General features: G+C 31.9%; 1 protein-coding gene across 1 annotated transcript; it reads left to right on the top strand.

Moving 5' to 3' along the window:
- LOC109838687 lies at positions 3,075 to 23,448 on the top strand. Its single transcript, XM_020407109.1, has 17 exons — positions 3,075 to 3,933; positions 5,466 to 5,562; positions 6,263 to 6,319; positions 6,463 to 6,501; positions 6,618 to 6,689; positions 6,892 to 6,982; positions 11,119 to 11,351; positions 11,469 to 11,522; positions 20,560 to 20,731; positions 21,313 to 21,577; positions 21,658 to 21,757; positions 21,845 to 21,969; positions 22,046 to 22,127; positions 22,192 to 22,303; positions 22,548 to 22,702; positions 22,792 to 22,909; positions 22,994 to 23,448. The coding sequence occupies exons 1-17, from the start codon at positions 3,075 to 3,077 to the stop codon at positions 23,210 to 23,212; spliced, it is 2,850 nt and encodes a 949-aa protein (XP_020262698.1). The 3' UTR covers positions 23,213 to 23,448.

The raw sequence follows: 23,970 nt of genomic DNA, 5'->3' as shown, positions 1-23,970 counted from the left end.
ACTTCCCAGCCAACAGGCCCAAATCTACGGCGAGTACTTCCGGGCGCCGCCCATCTTCAGAGCCAGGGTTTTCTTAGAAATTAACTTGCGGAAAAAATGAAAAAAAAAATAGAACGGAGCAATGGTGAAACAGAGAGGAAGAAGAAGAGCAGTCAATGGCGGTGAGGCTAACGACGAAGGAAGGAAAAAGTGGAAACTCTCTTCAATAACGCCGCTTCGTATCTTGTGTCCGATGGATTAAATATTCACCGAAGGGACATTTCCACCTGTTTTCAGCCCAAAATGAGCTGAAAACACATTTCCGAAAAAAGTGACGTGGACCCCCATTTCACAACCCCATTTCTCAAAAACCGACGGCGAACCAAACATAAGAAATGGAAATTATTTGAAACCAAAATCCTACCTGGCACCCATGTCAGGTTTCATTTCTTTGTTTTCAACGTTTTTTGGGCCAAACAAATAGCCCCTAATATGAATCCTTACAGTTATAGGCTATACCTTTTTTTTTTTTGAGGAACGGTCTATTATCAGGGGCTAAAGAAAATTGATGGATCTTTATCATTACTCATATTGGATCTAACGTGGACTGAATTAGTTGCCACCACTTTGGGTAGAGTACCTCCACATTCTTCTTGATTATAGATATTACCTACAACTCATCAAGCCATTAATCAAAACTTTTTATTTACTAGACCCTATAAATAATATTAATTATCTAAATAATATAAAATATTTTTAATTGTGAGACCTAGTAAGACAAGTCAATAGTATTAATCCACTTAACTACTTGCAAGCATTCTCTATAATTAAGATTGTAGAGCATCCGAACCCACTACTTGTACTAGTTGTACATAAGTCTCTTTTTAGCAACTAAAAAAGGAACCTAAGTTAGGTCTGGTTTTCTTTTAATTAGATCGGCGCTAGTCCAAGTAAGAATTGGTTCAAAAGAAAACTAGTTTAAAAACTAGAATTTGAACTAAAGAAACTAGTTTAACTACGGTCTAATTATTGCCCAATTAAATCTAACTTTTGAATCAAGGTTGTACCCACTACAATTAGTTTGGTAAAAATCTTTGATATTATTCCAGTATATCTGCGATTGAATTAAAAAATATCTCTTGGGAGAAAGCTTTGACATTATTTAATATTTTTGTGAGTGAGTGAGAAAAAAATATTACTAGAGAGAAAGAAAAGTATAAATCTAATACTATTATAAAAGTGTGTTGGTACGTTAAAATATTTCTTCTGAATATACCCTCTAAAATGTATGCATACTAATAAAACACATGCATGCATATGCATAACACATACACACATATGCGCATACCTAAAATGTATACATGCATACATAAAACTCATGCATGCATAAACAAAAATCATACATACATCGTAAATCATACTCCTTCAAATCTCTTTCATAACCCTCAATTAAATAAAATTAAATGTAATAAATACACCCTCAAATTTAGTTAAAACTAATGGAATTATAAAATATTATTTAATTGATAAAATACTCATTTATAAAGTTAATATATTAACTATAGTTTACTTTTTTCAATTTGAAAAATAAATCTATACATTATTAGTATAAATGTTGTAGTATGTTATTTAACTTCTTATTTAATGGGCAGAGTTAAAAGCTCACATAACTCCAAATTAAATATAATAACTATATTATAATAATCCATACAATTTATCTATATTATAATAATCCATACAATTTATCATATGTTTGAACACTTGTAGCTAATTAGTTCTCTTGGCTGTTTATCTTTCTTTTTAGCTATTCAACTCCTTCTTTATCTTTACTATTATAAAGCAATAAATATTAGCTCATCACGTCTCTAGATAAGTCCCACTAGATGGATATGTTCAAAAAAAAACCAACAAAAATCTGATTAATTGGAAAAACGAAAGAGGTGAGAAAATGATTTACACTTAGCTAAGTAAGCATTTTTTTTCATCTTAAGCCGATTTACTTTTTTTTAGAGAGAAATGATGGGATATAAAAATTGGAGATCCCATCATTTCTTTCAATATATTTTTGTAATTATTAGTGTGACTTGGAAATTATAATTTTGTAATTATGCAATTTATCTGTTTATCGATGAGATAAAATTATTTTTTCCCCATTCCAAGAACAATGTGGATAGTGCAAGTCGAAGGAGAAGCCTACTCTCGGATAAGCATGTGATGTAGGATGCTTAATCTGAGTTGGAGTCTATTTAGATTAGGAAATATAGATTAGGAAATAAATTCAATTTTAGAGTCAGATTAGATTAGGAAACAAAATCAATTTTGATTCATGATTTGTTTCCTCTATTATAAGGAGTCTTTTTAGGATAGAATTTGATACTTTTTTTTGTAATATTAGTCTTACTAGGAGTCTTATTTGATACTTTCTATTTTTATAATTCTAGTCTTACTAGGAGTCTTATTTGTTTTTCTATTTAAGAAGAGTCATGTAACCCCAAAGAAGAATAACTTTTCATCAATAAAACTTCTCTTTTCAATATTTTCTTCGTGGATTCGAAGTTCTTCGTGGATTCGAAGATCGTTCTTTGTGGATTTAGAGAACACCCTTAGTGAATTCCGAGGTTACAACTTTCGCGTTGTGTCAATTGGTATCAGAGCCTTGTTCCTCCGATCCGATGGCAGGTGATGAAGCCCCTTACTCTCGAACTGAGTTAGACGTGCCGAAGGCCGATTTTAATCAGATGAAGACTATTTTTGAGCGACTTGCGTCGATAGAAGAGCATCTTAACGCGACAGGAGTTCGAAATCGCGTTGATGGTCGCCAACGACATGATCCGACTCCATATGATAAATTCAGCAAGGACAATGATCTTAAGCAAGACATTATAGTTGAGAAGAGCAGTAAAGAAGCAATAAAGAAAGAAGAACCATCTCCGGAGTAAAATATCTTTCGCACGAGATGCACCGTGATGCAGAAGATTTGTAATGTTATAATTGATCACCACAGCAGCAAGAATCTTGTCTCTCGGTGTATGGTGGAGAAGTTAGGACTGAAGATAAAGAAACACCCACCTCTCTACATGATCGACTAGATTAGCATGAACAATGTTGTGCAGAACAATGAGAAGTGTCGGGTACGTTTTTCCATTGGCCGAACTTATTTTGATGATGTGTTGTGCAATGTGGTCGAGATGGATACTTGTCATATACTTTTAGGTAGGCCATGGCAATTCAATAATAGAGCTACCCATATGAGCAAAGACAATGTTTATATCTTCAGGAAAGATGGACGACGAATTGTGCTCAAGTCTCTTACAGAAAAGGAGCCACCTAAGATAAAGACTACTGAGAAGAAGGAACTCTTGGTGACAAACAACGATGCTTTAGAAGAAAACTTGAATCAATCTGAAGAAGTCTGTGACTTGATTGTAACTGAAAAAGAAGAATCTGCCTCTACCGAAATTCCTCCTAAGGAGCAAACACTTGATATGCATGAGATTCATGATGGTGATATGATAGTGAAGATGGATGATACACATGATATTCTTAAAGTGGTTGAGAGTGATGTTGCACATATTGATGTTGTCCCGATAGAGGAGAAGGATAAAATAGAGAGTGATGCAATTGATGGTATGTGTGAATTGCTTGGTGGAGGGCTAGAGATAAAGGAGATGAAAGAATTGTGTATGGAGTATGACGCGAGTTTCTCTTCTCTGGAAGCAAAGATTGTTAATAATTTCAAGGTGATGATACTTTCAGTACTAGAATATAAGAAGCAACATGGAACATATTTTGAGGAGCTTTTCAAGTCAATTGTAGATCCACATGCTGTCAGACACGTAACCATGGTGTGTGAAAGATTTATTCAAGAATTTGAGTCAGAAGAAGTCCTAGCTGAAGAGGCAAAACAACAGATGAAGAAAATCAATGCTAAGTACAAGGTAGATGCTGATCGTTGTAAGAGAAGAAAATTATCTATCAATGAAGCTACTATTCTAACAAATATAAGCTCAGGGTCGAGCTTCTTTCAATAAGGGGAGACTGATGTAGGATGCTTAATCTGAGTTGGAGTCTATTTAGATTAGGAAATATAGATTAGGAAATAAATTCAATTTTAGAGTCAGATTAGATTAGGAAACAAAATCAATTTTGATTCATGATTTATTTCCTCTATTATAAGGAGTCCTTTTAGGATAGAATTTGACACTTTTTTTTTTTGTAATATTAGTCTTACCAAGAGTCTTATTTGATACTTTCTATTTTTGTAATTCTAGTCTTACTAGGAGTATTATTTGTTTTTCTATTTAAGAAGAGTCATGTAACCCCAAAGGAGAATAACTTTTTATCAATAAAATTTCTCTTTTTAATATTTTCTTCGTGGATTCGAAGTTCTTCGTGGATTCGAAGATCGTACGTATAACTACAAGAAATCTGGTATTTAACGACCAAATATAATGAAGGGACCAGTTGACTGTCATTAATGTGCATATAATAACGACGGGTTTTAAAACCTTCGTCGAATGATTATAAATATTAGAGAAATGATGTGAGATGGGATAACGGATTTCTAGTCCCTTCATTGATTTGATCCTAATACCGTTGTTATTAGGTCTTCTTAAAGATGAAGGGGGTCCATTACCTTCATTGATAAGACTCCTAATCATAATTGGACTCAAATTGACCTATTACTTTTAACAAACCCCACAACCAAACCCGAAGCCCCAATTAGAACCCAAAATCCAAAATACCGCACAACTCCTAATCATCCTCTAACTGTAGCAATTAATTAAACCCTAGTTAAAATAAAAAAAATCATCGTTCCCCTGATCATCGCCGCCTCCATCACAAAATCGTTTCTCTCCTGCTCGTCGTCGGTTCCCACTCCTCATCATCTCAATTGTGAAATCTACTAATCAATGAAGGATTTCCACCCCTCAAATATTTTTGTTTTCCCCCAAAATAATTCGTCCTCCCCAAAATCGTAACAAATCCACCGCCGCTTGGTCCTCCTCTTTGCTCATTGCCCCGAGATCGACCTCCTACCACTAGCTCCTTCTCTTCTGTTGCCAGACTCCCATTAGGGTATGAGCGATTAGGGCAAACTCTGCATTCCTCCTTCCTCTTCGACGCCCGCCGACTGCTCCTCCCTTTTTGACGACGACCAGAATCCCCTCAACAATGGCTGCCTCTCGGCCTCCATCAGTCTCAATGCTAAGGGTCAGGTATGATCTTTGAAATTTTATTTTTCTTATTCGCTTGGTGATTTTGGTATGATCTTTGAAATTTTATTTTTCTTATTCGCTTGGTGATTTTGAGTTTCCATTTCCTAAGCATTCTTCCTATTGATAAATTTCTTATTCGCTTGGTGATTTTGAGTTTCCATTTCCTAAGCATTCTTCCTATTGATAAAGATCACCCTATTTTGATTGAATTGTTTGAGATCTTTCCAATCTTTATTCTATTCGTGGTGGCATTTTGTGATGTATAAGTGTTCTTCTACTCTTCCTTGTCGGAGATGTATAAAGTTCTGCATGATAGGAAATGTTCTAAGTTATATTCTCATAGTAGTACACTGGGTCTCAGAAAGTAATGTGGTGAATATTTATCCAGAGCAATAGAATGACATGAATCCCTAGTTACACGTTAAAGTCTGCACAAATATCAAAATTTTGTGTGGGTTTTGGAAACTTATAATGGCCATTTTATGCTTCGAGAGGTTGATAAATTTAAAAATTTTCTAAATAAAAAGGGAGAAACAATGCATGTATGGAATATGAAAGAATATGTTTTATGCGTAAGAATGCAATAAATACATGTAAACATACAAAAGTTCTTAACATCTTGGATCATGGATATGGTACTAAATAAATTATGTGTGAAAATTAATGAATTTTAGTTTGGACAGTGAACAATTTTTGAAGTCAAGCAAGTGACAGTTTACATAAATGCTTCTACAAGTCAAATGAAGCCTAGAATTCATGTATTTGATGTCTAACTATTTCGACCCAAATACATCTCTAGTAAATATTTGACATGTTATTTTGATAACAACACGTATCTAGTATGTTTGTGAATATGTTATATATATGTATGGGAAAGATCCATGAAGTATCTGAGTATTCATGTATGTGAATATGTTATATACTTACTGACTTATCTAAACATCCAACTAAGTATAATTAGAAATTAAAAAATTTCTTAATACCATTTCTTTTTCCTAGAAAATTAATTCTGATAGGATTCCATGAACTATTAGATTTTATATTTCTTAAGTATATATTTGCAGGGAAACGAGTGCAGATACTCCATTTATGTACATGCATCACGGGAAAAACCAGTCCATGTGAGTCGCTTATTTGTGGGTCGAGATATTCACAGTGAGAAGGTACTTAACCCGGGAAAAACCAGTCCATGTGAGTCGCTTATTTGTGGGTCGAGATATTCACAGTGAGAAGGTACTTAACCCTTCATTTACTCTCAACTTAGTTTCGCTTATTTGTGGGTCGAGATATTCACAGTGAGAAGGTACTTAACCCTTCATTTACTCTCAACTTAGTTTCCGATTTTTTTTTCTTTCTTTCTGAAGAATTATTTTTTATAGCAATGTAAGATATGCTTAATTTTGACTTTCTGCATTACAGCTATGTACCATTGCATAATTTTGACTATGTATATAGCTATCTGATGGAAACAAATGTCAGCTTTATCGATTGGTAAGCTTCATTTTCCCGTATAGAATTTTTGTTTATTTTGTTTCTTGTAGTTTGATGCTAACTGGTATGCTCCTATTTGCTGAAGCCTCTAATGTAAACAGCAACCACAATCATTCAATCTACTATTTCCCTTGCAATAATTTTCTTGATTGAGCAAGTCATTGATTTGCAATTTTTCTTGTTATTTCGACTTTATTGGCAGTTTCAAGGATCCTGGTCCACATGGAACAGGCAAGTTTTCTCCACACATGTTGCCTGAGGTTCCAGAAGAGAAGTTTAAGAAGGGTTCACAGGTATAGTTTTTATATATTCAAATTATTAGAATGAGAATCAGGTGAATCTCTTCCTAGAACTGTGAGCTTGACCTGAACTTTAGGGTTCAGGTTTTTTAATGAATTTGGTCTAATTCATGTTTAGTAATTCAGGTTTTAAGCAGTTTGACCAAAATCAACGTGTTTAATGCAATAGATAATATTGTGAACCATAATTAAAACATGGAAAATTATGGCATGATAATTTCCCTTATCATTTGGCCTGCATGGTGTATCCATAAAGTCACAGAACCAGCTACAGGGAGAGACATCACAAAGGGCAATTCTGGAGTGTTCTTCACAGATCCCGTCAACATAACACAGTGGAGCCTTCTTGCAGTTTGTTTATTTTTTTACACTGGGCACTGGTAACTTTGCTATCTTTTTAAGTAAACATTTTACTTTTTAGAGATTGTATCAGTTGAATAGGCTCTAGGCCACTTCTTGTAAAGTACATTTCCAGAATTAAAGTTAGTTAATCTTCTTGTAGTTTGTATACATCTTTGTTATACACATACAGTCGCAATATGTTTCTGCATTCAACTATATATATTTACACGTATATATATACTACGCTATTTCATCATATATGTTTTGCGTGTGTGCTTTTGATGGTCTGCGTTATGGTGCAGCATTTATCGGGTGAGTTGTCCTATTTCCCATTGTTGAACTACATAAAAGCTTGAACATTATATAATTTTTGGTTACTGGATCCTTTGTTGTCTATAAAATGTCTAATTTAAACTAAGTTTTATGCTCCCTACCTGAAGACTAATGGTCTTCAATTTACATTTAGCGATGATGAAATTATATGACTATATCCTTTGTGTTCTTCAGGTTTGAACATTTTAACATCATTCGTCAATGTCTTTTACTTGCGATTGATGCATTTGGCGTATCTTTCATTCTTCCTATTTTGAGCCTACCATTTCTTGTTGGTCACCCACATTGACTCCTCAAACTCGAGAACATGTGCATGACTAGGTAATTATTTTTTGTAAAATCTCTTATATACTTTTATGATTGACTACTTGCATTAAAAAATATGAATTTTACTTAATAAGATAATATTTGCTTAATTGTTATTTCTTAATTATGTGATATTTTTTTTAAAATTTTTAGGCTATCCATGCAAGATTAGGAGAGGTGGGATAGCTCGAGACTTCTTTTGACGATGATTAGAGATGAAAGAATGTGTCTTCCCCAAACTTTTATTTTAATTTGTTATAGATAGTTTCATGTATTTTTTTTTGGAATAACTAGGATACTAACTCTTGTTATTAGTATTGAATATTTGAGGATGATGGAATTTTATTTATTGATGTTATTAATGAATAAAATTTTTATTTTCCCCTTTATTCATTATTGGGTATTTTTAATATATTTTTGTTGTGAATCTTAGTGTCAGGTTGAGAATAATATGATAGTTGCCTATGAATGGAAAATTATTATTAATGTATATTAGAAATTTGTAGTCTACAATGATGGTTTTATAAACTGCATTTTGTTCATCAACGAAGGGAAAGCACCATCGTTAAAGGGTTACTAATTACCCATTATGAGGACTTTTATGACGATATTCAACTGTTATTAATTAGTCTTCAATGACGGGAAAATATCCCCGTTAACTAATGATAACGACGGGATAATATCCCCGTAACTGATGGGTAACGACGAAAAAATATCCCGTCACTGATGGTAACGACGGGAAAATATCCCCGTCACTGATAGTAATGACGGTGATAATTATCGTCGTAAATATTAACGACAGTAATATGTTCCGTCGTTATAGACTCTATAACGACGGGTAGTATATTCCTTCATGATCCTTTAGCGAAGAGAGCTTCAACGACGGATGACGAAGGGATTTTTCCCCGTCGTTATCATACAATAACGAAGGTTTTCATCTCTTTAACGAAGGGAAATCCCTTCGTTAAAGATGTAATTTCTTATAGCGTTCTTTGTGGATTCAGAGAATACCCTTGGTGGATTCCGATGTTACAACTTCCGCGCTGCGTCAGCATCTAAATTTCATTTCTTTCAATATCTTTTTGTAACTATTAATCTGATTTGGAAATTATAGTTTTATAGTTATACAATTTATTTGTTTATCGATGAGATAAAATTGTTTTTTCCTCATTCTAGGAACAATGTGTGCTTTAGACACTTTAAAATTGGTGATGCTTCAAAGTAAAGTTTCATGAAGAATAAATTCAAAGAATCTTATTTTCTTCTTTAAAAAATAGAGCAATAAAGCTCATGCACTTTTCACGGTGTCACGCTATCTAGATAAATTAATTCTCATATAATACTATGAAGATGCCTTTATCAGATTTTCAATTCTTTATGCTACTAATCTCATAATCTTATTGTTGATGATTAAAGATTAAGGGTTTTACATAACCCTAAGAACTTTGAGCCTTTTCCATATAACCCCCATAGACTTTGTTTATCTCAAACAACACTCCTTGAAATTTGGGGTGTCTTACGAAACTACCCTAAAATTTAAGTTTTTCTCAGTGGACCCTCCCTACATGATTTCTTCAAAGGAAAAAACCCAAAATTGAGGAGAGGAGTACTGATGCCTATAAATGACAAATGACAACTTTCAAAAAAAATTCTCTTAATGATATTTTAGTTATGTGTACCTTATGCTTAGTGAAGTCCAATAAGAAAATGTTAAGTTCAAGGGGGTTTAGGGTTATGTTGAAAAGCATCCAAAGATTAAGGGAGTTTGTGAAATTAACCCTAAAGGTTATGATGATATTGCACCCTTATGTTGATATACTTTGATATTTGTGATTGTTATTCTGAACATGGGCGAAAACAATTTTTTATTTAAATCGGCATATAAAGATATATTTTTAAAGAAATCTTAAAACGGATATAGTACATAATTCATACATTAGTTGATTGACTATTGACGTTGTATAGGTGCACAAAGATGAAGATAGCTTAATTGAATTTGGAAAGCAAAGTGTATCATAACTCAATAAATACTTGAAGGGAGATATTTTCATACTATGATTATCGCAGCAAAAAGTAGTAAAATTGAGAGTCCAACAAAGAGAGGGTTAATGGAGATTAAGAAGAAAATGAAAGAAAATGAAGACCGAACCAAATTGTTAGAAAAATTAAATTTAATGAAATTTGGAATGCTTCTATAAAAATTAAACTAAAATGTTAGATGCTTTAAATTTATTGTAATTTTATTGTATTTATTTGGTTCATACGGGATTGTTGTGTTGGGGATTAAATAATTGCCAATATAGTAATCAAATTTATTTGCAATGGGTTTTCCCTTGAACTTAATGATTTTTATTTTCGTATATGCTAATTAGTAACTTTTCTGCATACTATTAATTTCTAAATAGTGTTACTTAATATAAATAGCTTAATATTTTTTCTATTTCAATTATCCACAAAAGCTATACGCTAATGAAAATAAAATTCATCAAATAACTATGTTCGTAAATAAATTAGTTTTAGTTATTATTTTTTAAGCTATGTTATAATGTCTGATGAGGAACAAACCTTACTTAATTGCTCAATGGAAAAGCTTGTACAAACATATTACAATGAGATATTAAGTGTCACATCTAATGCAAAGAAAAGAACTATGGCTTTCTGGTAAAGATGAGTGACAAAAGATTTAAAAAGTATTATTAATATGAATGTTTTCCTTTTTTGAAAGTTGGGAATACGGGTGACTACGTACATGTTGTACAACCACATTTGTTAATAGTAACAGCCTGAAGTACTTCCTTATTTATCTCAAAAAAAACTTTGCTCTTTCGTTAATTTATTGATTATCTCATATTAAGGGTTTCACAATCTATCTTTCACCTCAAGTGTCACCAACTGTAGATTCACAAAACTACCTACACAGAATTCCAAGGTGTGCTCATATTGTTTAGTATCTTCTCTTTTCTACATTCATATACACACTATACATTCATTCAACCGCAACCTTATACTTTTTTTTGTCAGCATTCTACAAAAATAATGAAACACACGAGCCAGTTCCTGAAAAACTTTCTCATCCCGAAATTAACCTTCAACCATCTTAAATATACCCAATTTCTCCCATTAAATCGTTACATTAAATTCGTCGCCAGCTTCGTCAATTTCCGCCTCCGTTACGTCTTCCTCTCCGCCGAAGGAGAAGAGATCGTCGATTATCCTTCTCCGACGAAGCCGAAGCGTTACAGGAATTTGCAAAGATGTGGATTATTCGTTGGATAACCATCTCCGTAGAAGCCAAAGCATTACAGAAATCTGCACAAATTACTATTTCTTCAGAATTTCCGCATTCATCTCCAAAGATTTCTGCAATTGGGGATTCAGTAAGGTATTTCTTATTCATCTTCACTCCTTTATACAAAACCCTAACTCTAACTATCCCCTTTTACTTCTTCAGTCCTCTAATTTTCTTCTAAAATTTGCACTAATTTTCGATTTCCTACAGTTTCAAGCGACAAGAGTTTAAAAATTCCAACAGCAGCTGGATCGACATTATAAAGTAAGTTGAGTTGAGTTGAGTTATTTAAATTTTCAGATTTTTAATTTGGTAGTGATTTATTTCCTAAATTAGTTATGTTTTCCAGTTATAACTTATTTTGTATCTTATATGTGTTTGGGTATTGATTTCTTGTTATGGTGTTTGATATGAAAGCTCTGAAGGTTGGGAAATATGGGTTTTTTTTTTAAATTTTGAGGTTTTGAATAGTCAATTGCTGAGTCTGATAGAGAATTCTCATGGTGGAAGAACATGTGTGACCTTTCTTTCATTATGAATATCAATGGTAGTAAATAACTGAGTTCAGTATTAAATTGAACATATAGACATCAATTATTTTCTCTTTGAGAAAATATATATAAGCATCAGTTATGAAATCACATCAGCTATGAAATCAAAAGCAGGAACATAACACACAAAAACCACTAAATATTCACTCACATACAAGATCATATACCCAAAAGTGCTAAAAGAAGAGCGACCATCAATAACTCTTTTTGAAGAAATCCACTTGAAAAAATTAATTAAAGAGGACCAAGGAATGTTTATGAGATGACAGAATACTAACCTTCATAGTTCTCTCTGTGCATGTGAATGCCATAAAATAATTAGATATAAATTTGGGCATAAAATGGTGAGTTGAAAAGAGTACAGGAATAGTTAAGAGAGTTCTGAAGGAGTGATGAGAGGAGAAATCGGGTCTAATAAGGAAATATGACAGGGAAAAAGTTTTAAGATTGATATAGACGTGATTTGGATTTTTTTTGGGTCTGAAAAGAGATTGTTTGATTTTTTTTAATGTGAGCATCATTTATATTATAATATATAAAGTACCAGTACAATCTTGATAGTAAATCATTACAAATCTCACCTACATAATCAAAAGTTTTAACAATAATAGTAACTAAATCCATTCTTATGTCTGTTAGTTAGAAGTCAAAAATTTTATTGTCTTGCTTTCTGCAAGCTGGTTTACTCCCTTAAAACTTTCCATCCTGTGATAGACTGAGTAGATTGACAAAGATTAGACAAAACAGCATAGAAGATAAGAATCATGTGCCTGAGGTAGAAGAAATAAAAAATAGGAATGTCTTCAATTATGAAGTTAACAGGAACCACAAAAGATTGATATTCCTTATTTAAAAGAAAGGAAAGGAAAGGAAAGAGAGGACTAAATCAGTTCCGAGAGGAGAAAACATAAGCTTTTTAAACATGACACCAGTTCTATCATCAAGGACATAAAGTCTAGAGTACTAAACTTGAATGCAAAAGCATCTGCAGCTAACCTTCAGCCAAAAATCCATACAACTGTAATAGCTTGTAGCTAATGGATGTTCTACACTAATGATAAAATTTGATTGACCCTGTTTTTCCTTTAAGAACCATGTGAAGTAAATTGATAAAAATAATCATAGAAAGTTTTGTAAGGTATTTTTGCATAATGCAACCAAATGAAATAGCAGACTGACCTACTGTTACCTAATGCAGCATGCGCTACTTAACAGAATTGAAACGGAGTTCTCACAGAAAATTTCCCTTATTTCCAACTCGAGCATAAAAGTACCCTAAAGTATTTGAGCCTTGCTGATAAATGATCTATAGTTTAAAAAAACTCAGACATCATTAAATGTTCTCTAAGTTATTGATTTGGTTCAGAATTAGAGAGGAGAACAAACCCTTGGATGATTGAGTAGGTGAGATTTGTAATGATTTACTATCAAGATTGTACTGGTACTTTATGCAACTGCCTCCTTTATATGTTTCAATGATCAATGATCAATGAATTGAGAAAATTTTATGTTTGCTCTTGGTTTTGTTACTGGCCTTTATTTTTACTTTTTTTAGGACGTAGGGGCTCCTGAAGTTTGTATATACTTTTTTTGTTGTTAGCCAAGACTCCTGATAAAAGTTTTAATACTATTTGTAACTGCCCATTGTTTTTTGTTGTTAGCCTGGGTTATATACAAACTTTTGATTATGTAGGTGAGATTTGTAATGATTTACTATCAAGATTGTACTGGCACTTTATGCAACTGCCTACTTTATATGTTTCAGTGAATTGAGAAAATTTTATGTTCGCTTTTGGTTTTGTAACTGGCCATTATTTTTACTTTTTTCAGGACGTAGGGGCTCCTAAAGTTTGTATATAATTTTTTGTTGTTAGCCAGGCTCCTGATAATTCAAATTGATAATTCAGGACGTAGAGTTTGCCAGGAGTTAGTTACTTAAAGGGAAAACATAATCAAAAGTTTTAACACTAATCAAAAGTTTTAACACTAATAGTAACTAAATCCATTCTTATGTCTGTTAGTTAGAAGTCAAAAATTTAATTGTCTTGCTTTCTGCAAGCTGGTTTACTCCCTTAAAACTTTCCATCCTGTGATGGACTGAGTAGATTGACAAACATTAGACAAAACAGCATAGAAGATAAGAATCATGTGCCTGAGGTAGAAGAAATAAAAAATAGGAATGTCTTCAATTATGAAGTTAACAGGAACCACAAAAGATTGATATTCCTTATTTAAAAGAAAGGAAAGGAAAGGAAAGAGAGGACTAAATCAGTTCTGAGAGGAGAAAACATAAGCTTTTTAAACATGACACCAGTTCTATCATCAAGGACATAAAGTCCATAGTACTAAACTTGAATGCAAAAGCATCTGCAGCTAACCTTCAGCCAAAAACCCATACAACTGTAATAGCTTGTAGCTCATGGATGTTCTACACTAATGATAAAATTTGATTGACCCTGTTTTTCCTTAAGAACCATGTGAAGTAAATTGATAAAAATAATCATAGAAAGTTTTGTAAGGTCTTTTTGCATAATGCAACCAAATGAAATAGCAGACTGACCTACTGTTACCTAATGCAGCATGCGCTACTTAACAGAATTGAAACGGAGTTCTCACAGAAAATTTCCCTTATTTCCAACTCGAGCATAAAAGTACCCTAAAGTATTTGAGCCTTGCTGATAAATGATCTATAGTTTAAAAAAACACAGACATCATTAAATGTTCTCTAAGTTATTGATTTGGTTCAGAATTAGAGAGGAGAACAAACCCTTGGATGATTGGAAATTATGCAACCATAGGTTCTATTTTTTAAGTTGATCCGTGCATAGTAGTTCCCTTGGATGATTGGAAACTATGAATTAATTACATCGCTGTTTCTTTGATTTGGTTTGGAATCGGGTATGAGAAAGATATGGGTAGTCTTTGATTTGGTTCTGGAATCGGAGAAACACAAATGATAGGGTTTAGTTAATTTTTTTTCCTGTTGTGATTTCGGTTGTAATTATTTCCCTAAATTAGTTATTAGGTATATCAATTCTGTTTTGAACAATCTAATATCAATTGCATAAACAATAGATTAAAGATATGAATATGTTTTGTAGCCATTACTCGAGAAAACCTATTCCTTGAGTAATTATGTATGTTGTGAAAACTTGTTGTGCAATTCTCACGTAAATAATTTAACATTTTTTTCATTTTTTTAAATTATATATGCTGTCTCTGAATAATTATGTATGTTTTGTCTCTGAGTAATTATATAAGTTTTGTAATACACTATTACGTGTAGATTAAATTATTTAACATTTTTTCATATTAATGCAGATATCCTACTTGATTGGATTTGCCTTGTTGTTTTTTAAAACATTTCTAAAGTTGTCGTTGATTCAGGTTAGTTAAGCAACTTTCTTCTCTTTTCTCTTTATTTTGTTCTTAGTGATGATAACTCTATTTCCTTGTATTTATCTTCTTCTACACTTAAATATTTATTATTATTATTATTATTATATGACTTAAAAAAAATTAACCTTAGCATATGACTTGGATTGCATAATCACTATACATTTGCATAAGAGTACCTTCTTCCAAATGACTTCAAACCAAGGTTTGAATTCAACATAAATATATATTATTATTGCTTTATGTGTATTTGTGTTTATTAATAGTATATTTTATTATTTTTTAACAGAAGACCACATTCTAATACATGAGAGTAGAAACACCAAATATAATCAGTTGAATGTTGATCAGAAGAGAACTTACATTCAGAAGGTCATTGATAATAATATAAAGAGGAAAAGAAATGATTTAGCTGGCAGTAGTACCAATAGTAAGGGAAAACGTAAGATTGATTTGTTTTGTGGAGCGCAACAGCGAGAATATGAGCATGGAGGTTTGCATAGATTATTTTTATAATTTATTAAAATATTTACATGATTTTATATATCTAAATTTATTTAACACTAAAAATTATTATTTTTTTCTAGGTCAAATTACACATGAACCAGTATGTTCTTTATTACATAAATTACGGACTCCAAAGTCTTGTTCATTTTGTGGAGCAAAAAAATTTGAACATGAGCCACCAACATCCTGTTGTCACAATGGTGAAATCCACCTAGCAGATGTGAATGTTAATGATGAGTTATATGCCCTTTATACGGTACAAAGCCAAGAGGCAATTGAGTTTCGAAGACAAACCAGAAAGTATAATAGCATTTTCTCATTCACATCATTTGAGACAAGGTTTGATAGAGAGCTTGCATCAAACAAAAAGGGTATTTTCACATTTAGAGCACAAGGACAAATTTATCATAATCTCCCCTCTCTTATTCCAGAAGAAAATAAGCCTTCCTACTTTCAACTTTACTTTTACGATACGGAGAATGAGTTGCAAAATCGAATGGGAATATTAGATAATGCAAACATGAGTACGACTACAACTAAAAGATTGATGGATATATTTGAAGGAAACCCATATGCAAAATTTCTGCGGAAACTAAATGATTTTCCATCTCTTGAAGACTTCAAGATCATTATAAATAGAGATGCTGCAGTAGATCAACGTGTTTACAACTCGCCAACAGTGGATCAGGTTGCAGCTGTCTGGGTAGAGGGAAATAATGATAATGTTCCGTATGAGAGAGAAATAGTTGTCCATTCACACTCTGGCAAGAATCATCAAGTTAAGCACTATTTTGGTTGTTATGATCCTTTACAATATCCTTTACTCTTTCCAGGCGGAGATGTAGGATGGCACCAAAATATTAAAAGAAGGGATAAAAATGATATTCGCCGGTCAAAACAAGTAAATACAACATCTCAAGTAACTCAGCAAACTTTTACATCTGCAGAAGATATATTTAAACGAGAAAGGGAAGGTAAATCATAATTAAAATTGTTTAATAATATTAAAACATTAAAAATTAACTTAACATGCAAACTTGTAGGTGTTAAAGCACCAAATACGGGAAGCGTCTCATGTGGAGAATATTATTGTTACAAGTTCCAGATAAGAGACACTCGACAATCTACAGTATTAACATCGGCAGGCCGTTTGTTCCATCAATATGCTGTTGATATGTACATAAAGCTTGAAACAACAAGACTTGATTATTTTAGAAAGAAACAATCAGAAATCAGAGCAGAGTTATTCCAAGGCATAGTCGATAGTGTAGCTGCTGGAGAAGCAAAAGCATGTCAAGTCGGAAGAAGAATAGTTCTGTCATCATCATTTATTGGTGGTCCTAGAGATATGCGTCGTAGATATCTTGATGCAATGTCATTAGTACAACGATTTGGCAAACCAGATATTTTCATCACAATGACATGCAATCCTGAATGGGAAGAAATCACGGAGGAACTACATCCAGGACAGACACATAATGATAGACCAGATCTAACCTCAAGGATATTTAGAGGAAAATTGCAAGACCTGAAAGATCAGCTATTTAAAAAGGAAATCTTTGGAAAAGTTGCTGCCCATGTTCATGTCATCGAGTTTCAAAAAAGAGGGTTGCCTCATGCACACATGTTAATTATTCTAATGGGAAAACACAAGATCACCTCATCAGATCATTATGATAAGTACGTATCAGCAGAAATTCCAAACCAGTATGAAAATCCAATCCTATATGAACTGGTAAAAAACATATGATGCATGGCCCTTGTGGAGAGTTAAATATGAAGAATGTTTGCATGCAAAATGGCGAGTGTAAATATCACTACCCTAGAGAGTTTTCTCTGAGATCACTACAAGCGAAAGATGCTTACCCAGTTTATAAAAGGAGCAAAAATAACAGAACAATGTTGGTTCGAAACAAAATCCTTAATAATCAATGGGTGGTACCTTATAATCCTTATTTGCTGACACGTTATACTTATAACTGTCACATCAATGTTGAAATATGCTCAGGCATAAAAGCAGTTAAATACCTTTATAAGTACATATATAAAGGCCATGATAGAGTGGCAGTAAACATTGAGTACAATGAAGGTGAAAAAGTTATGAATGAAATCAAGAATTTTCAAGATGCAAGATGGGTATCAGCTCAAGAAGCTTTTTGGAGAATATATGAATTCCATCTTAATGAGATATTCCCGGCTGTCATTAACTTACAACTTCACATGCCAAATCATCAATATGTTTCATATTGGAAACATCAAGACCTATCCAAATTTATTCACTTGGAACATGTCTCAAAGACGATGCTTACAGAATTTTTTACTATGTGTAAAAAAATTAAAGAAGGTAACAAGCAGAAACATGTAAAGGACCATGAAAAAGAGTTATTATATGTGGAATTTCCTGAATATTATGTTTGGGTTTCAACATCGAAATCTTGGCGTCCAAGAAAACAGATACAAGTGATAGGTCGAATAAATGGGGCTAATCCAATTGAAGGAGAGAGATATTACCTGCGACTATTGCTTACTCACGTTAGGTGTCCGAAATCATTTGAAGATCTACTTAAATCTTTCAAGCAATCAGCTCAGAAATTAGGTCTTTTGGAATCTGATGATAGCATAAGAGAGTGCTTAGATGAAGCCATCGTCTTCCAAATGCCAACAGCACTTCGACGTTTGTTTGCAACTATATTGGTTCATTGTGAGCCTACAGATGTTAATCATTTGTGGGATAAATATATTGAATCATTATCTGAAGACTTCTCAAGGAAACCAAATGCTACTAGAGCTTCGGTGATAAATGATACGCTTCTCAATATTAACTTCTACTTAGAGAGCATGGGAAAGGATATTAAAAATTTTGACTTGCCACCTTTACAAGCCAAAATCATTACAGAGGAAGGTTCATACCCAAGAGAAATAAAAGAAGAGCTAGATGTACAAATCTCAACTGATGATCTAAATGCTACAACAAAACTCAACTATGAACAACATACTGCATACACTACAATATTATCACGAGTTGAAGAAAATAAAAGAAACTCAACTATGAACAACATACTGCATACACTACAATATTATCACGAGTTGAAGAAAATAAAAGTGGAGTTTTCTTTATTGACGGTCCAGGAGGAACTCACTACAATATTATCACGAGTTGAAGAAAATAAAAGTGGAGTTTTCTTTATTGACGGTCCAGGAGGAACTAGGAAGACTTATTTATATCGCGCTCTACTTGCCACAGTAAGATCGCAAGGTATGATAGCTCTTGCTACAGTGACATCAGGTGTCGCAGCTGTAATAATGCCTGGTGGAAGAACAACACACTCCAGATTTAAAATCAAAATCCCAACAACAGATTCATCTATGTGCGGTATATCAAAGCAAGATGGGACATCAAAACTCCTTAGAATAGCACGTCTAATAATTTGGGACGAGGCTGCTATGGCTAAACGCGTTGCAATTGAAACGTTGGATAGAACACTAAGAGATTTAATGGATAAAGATGAACCATTTGGCGGAAAAGTTATTGTATTTGGTGGTGATTTCAGACAAGTTTTACCAGTGGTGCCTCGCTTAACAAGATCACAAACTATCAAAGAAAGTTTGGTAAGTTCACATTTATGGAGGAAAATGATCAAACTACAACTTTCCAAAAATATGAGAGCAAAATCAGACACAGCATTCAGTGAATTTATTCTTAGGATTGGGAATGGAGATGAACCAACAATGACACAGGATCTCATAAAACTGCCTAATGCAATGTTGATCCAGAATCAAGGTGATGAGCTACCAGAAGATTCTCTCATAAATTCAATTTTTCCATCTTTAGATGAAAATTTCAAGTCTATTGACTATATGAAAGATAGAGCTATCCTTGCAACAAAAAATGAATATGTTGACATGTTAAATGATAGACTAATAAAAAGGTTTCCAGGAGAAGGAAAAGAATTCTATAGCTTTGATGAAGCAGTTGATGACACTAATCATCATTACCAAGAAGAATTTTTGAACACTCTGCTCCCTAATGGACTACCGCCACACAAGCTAATGTTGAAAAAATATTGTCCAATTATTTTACTAAGGAACTTGGATCCAACTAATGGACTGTGCAATGGTACAAGAATGATATGTAAAGATTTTAACTACAATGTAATTCAAGCTAAAATCACAATGGGCCAACATGCTGGGAAAGAAGTTTTCTTGCCAAGAATACCATTGTCACCAGCAGAAGATGAAGGATTACCATTCAAGTTCAAACGCAAACAATTTCCCATAAGATTATGTTTTGCAATGACAATTAATAAATCCCAAGGGCAAACAATACCTAACGTTGGTATTTATCTACCTGAACCAGTGTTCTCTCATGGGCAATTATATGTTGCTTTATCGCGGGGTACTTCTATGATGACAACCAAAGTCTTAATAACATCAGATGGAAAATTTTCAGAAGAGGAACAATACACAAAAAATGTTGTATACAAGGAAGTTCTCCAGCCAAAGGACCACGAGGAATAATTCAAATGACCAATAACATTTTTTAAGGTTAGGAATTTATTATATAATAAGTAGATGCAATTTTTATTAAAGTTTTTTCCTTAAAATTAATTAAAAAAGTTACAATTCATTATTACATCATTCAATCTGTTCATTCAAAATCATGTACTAAATAAAATTAACATTACTTTAAACATTGTAAATAAAATTATTAATTAATAAATTCAAATTACTATAATTAGTGTCACATCTTTGATATAGAAATAGTCCCATTAAATTTTATTTTGAGTTTATTTAGTACTTCAAATGCTTTGTTATTTACAAATAATAAACTATTCAAAATCTTGCAGGAACGATGGCATCCACCAACGAAGCACCAATTCCACACATCCAAATACGCCAACTAAAAAATTTCAAAGAGAGTGGACTATTCTTGTTGTTATCCTAAGAACTATCGAGTCATCTTATGAGAACAACAAAGGATCAGGAAAACTACTAAAATTAATTTTTGCCGACTCAGAGGTAATGTAGCAAATTTCAACATGCTATAATTCTATTGATATTTGTTGATACTTATTCTTAAATAAAGTAATACATACAATTTTTAAGTACAATATGCATAACTTTTTATCATGCCATAGCAATCGTTATTTTAAATCTATGCAAAGCCTTCTTAATTTTTTATAAATTTATAAATATAAATTATAAATATTAATTAATTTATAATTGTTTATGCTTATTCTTATATTAATTATTATCACCTTACTATGTATAAAATCATATTAAAAAATTCCTGCATTTATTAAATAGGTAAGCAACATGTAATTCATTTTTTACAAAAAACTAATCTGTAAAAACGATTAAATTTGTTACTTGTGATCAAATGACTTATTAGTAAGTAGTAGAAATTCTAATTCAATAACAGGTAACTTTATATAAATAAGGTTAGTTTTGTTGATGAGTTAAAATGTAATTTTTTTTAACCCGAATATTATGGATACCTTTCAATCAAACCTAGAGTATGTTTATTTAAAAGTTTCCCACATAGGTATGGTTATTGATATTTGTTGATATTTGTGAGATAATATTACTAACATTTGCAGGGGGAAAAAATACAAGGTATTATGTTTGGAGAAACTATTGAAATGTATAAGCACATGCTTCAGAAGAATAATGTTCTTTACATCTCAAATGGAGAAGTCAAACCAATAAACCCGCTTTATGGAAATGTACATGAGTCAATTGAGTTGACATTGACTAAAAACATTTCTATCAAAGAGTCAAAAGCAGAATTTCAATTTGATAAGATATTGAATAACTTTATCTCAATCAAAGACGCAATTTCCAACGAGGATACAAGGAATATAAGTAAGTATTTGTAAAAACCTTTTATTTTTAATTTATAAATTTATAAAAGAATTTTCAACTTATTATAAATTTATGTGCAGATGTTCTTGCAATGATAGCAAATGTCAAGCCTATGATCAAGTACGTTACAAGATATAATAAGGCAGACACAAGGCGAGACATCATTATAGTAGACAAAAAGTATACACACATGCTTTTATTTCACAATAAATTATTTATTCAAAATATAATATATTAACCTAAAATTGTCTAACTTCTCTTATACAGTGACATAACATTGTCTGTAACTTTATTCGGAGATTTAGCTGTCAATGAAGGCTCAATGATTGAAGGAACTAAGCATGAGACAACTATAATAGCGCTATCAGATTTCAAAATATCATTATACAAAGGTATCATTTTTTAAATTGAATTGTAAATTAATTATCAAAAAATATCCAATTCTAATTATAACTATTATATATGCAGGGGAGTTGTGCTTGACTTCGCAAATTGCATCAACAATATTTATCAACCCTGATATACAACTTGCTAAGGACATGCGAGAATGGTAATTCAAATAAAAAAGGTATTTTAATAAATTAAAATTTAAATATTTTTAAAATTATATGCAGGGCTCTTTCAAAAGAGAACATCAAGACAAATGATGCTCCGTCAAGGCTATTTAAAAATGCAACGGAAATGAATATTGGTGACATTATGCAAGCTTCACAAGAATCATCAAAGGTATGATATTAAAATTCCTACTATAAAATAGTAATGAATCAAGAGCTTAAGTTTTTAAAAAAATAATATAAATAGATATTGTTTCATTGATGTTTCAAATACATTTACAATTATTACTTTTGCATTAATTTTTAAAAAAAAAATTTACTATATTTTTTTTTCAATTATTTTAAAATTTATAATTTTTTTTACTAAATATCTGTAAACTAAAATTATAACTAACTAAATTTTTACAAATGTACAGGCACAATATGGCAGCTTTATTGGAAAAATAAGTAATATCTTAAATAGACATGAGGCTTGGTACTACTCATGCACAGGCTGCAATAAAAAAGTTGACAAAAATATTTATGACAAATGTCAAAATTGTCAAAAAAACAATGAAGACAGTATACCGAGGTAAAGTACTATCAATTACTCATGAAATAAAAATATAAAGATTAAATATATAAATATCATCTTATGCATAATTATAATACAAAATGTAGATATGTTGTCAAAATCATAGTGGAAGACGAAATAGACAATGCAAGAGTCACACTTTTTGACGCAGCAGAAACATTGATAGGATGCGATGCTCAAAAATTCATGGATGATATAAAAGAGGTAAATTCTTACTTTATTATATTTTATACATATAAAACAATATATTTCATGTATAAGATCTTAATTTTTTCCTCATTAAAACAGAAAAAAAATCAGAGTTCATTCTTTCAAAAGTTTGTTCTCAATATCGGAAAGACATACAAGTTCCTTGTAAAGTTGGATGAGAGGTCAAAGGAGGAACGTGCACAAGGAAAGATAATAGCACAAGAAATTCAAATCCAAGAGGACATCACAATCAACATTGATGATGATGATTTATTTCTCGAATTACCAAAAAAGAAGATCAAGGTGGAGAAGGATTGATCAAAGGCGAACAAAAATTAAACATTAATGTTTTTTAATTTTAATTACATTTACAAATTGGTTAAAGGATTTTAAATGTGCTTTTCATAGGCTTTTAAGTTTATTAATTGATGAATTTAATTTGTTAAGACAATTTATGATTTATACGCATATGCTCATATAGTTGTTTGATAACTATTGCATGGTTTGATTGTTATTGCATTTATTAACTTAAATTTAACATTTAATTATGTGAATCAAAATACATATTCATAGAATAGTTCAATTTATTAATTTAAATTTTCATGTCAACTATTTTTAACTTATCTATACTGCATAAAAAATATTGTCAATGAGTCGTCCGCAAGAAAAATGATGACCAAGCACAGCTTCCTGAACCTGTTGAGAGGAAACAATAGCTTTCTTTAGAGAAGGTAGCTAATTTTACAAAATTTTTATTCTAATTTATTTCTTTAAGTAGTCAAAATTTATTTGTATCTATTTTATTACATGTCCAGGTTCTCAGTGTTTTTTAAAAGAATAATCAATGAAGATTGCCTACTACTAGGTTTCATACCAAAAAATGATCGTCTGGATTGGATGATATTACAACTTTAATCATGGCAGGTACATATCAAAATGAAGTTCAAAAATTTGTACATCTAATCATATATAATCTTAAATAGATAAAAGGTTAATTAATAGAATCAATATATCTGCAGTTAACTCATCTAACCAGTGTGCTGAGCAAATAAAATTCAGAGAATAGCGGCATTCTA

The sequence above is a fragment of the Asparagus officinalis genome, chromosome 4 (genome assembly GCF_001876935.1).
Source record: "Asparagus officinalis chromosome 4, Aspof.V1, whole genome shotgun sequence".
NCBI lineage: Eukaryota > Viridiplantae > Streptophyta > Magnoliopsida > Asparagales > Asparagaceae > Asparagus > Asparagus officinalis.
The sequence above is the reverse complement of the archived record's forward strand: the minus strand, read 5'-3'. Positions and strand labels throughout refer to the sequence as shown.

What these genes read in the sequence shown, in the direction of transcription:
- LOC109838687 (XM_020407109.1), top strand. Translation starts at nt 3,075, where the DNA reads ATGAACAATGTTGTGCAGAACAATGAGAAGTGTCGGGTACGTTTTTCC. An exon ending in AATGTCAGCTTTATCGATTG is followed by an intron (nt 6,690 to 6,891) that starts GTAAGCTTCATT and finishes CTTTATTGGCAG; the next exon opens with TTTCAAGGATCCTGGTCCAC. An exon ending in CAAAATATCATTATACAAAG is followed by an intron (nt 21,970 to 22,045) that starts GTATCATTTTTT and finishes TTATATATGCAG; the next exon opens with GGGAGTTGTGCTTGACTTCG.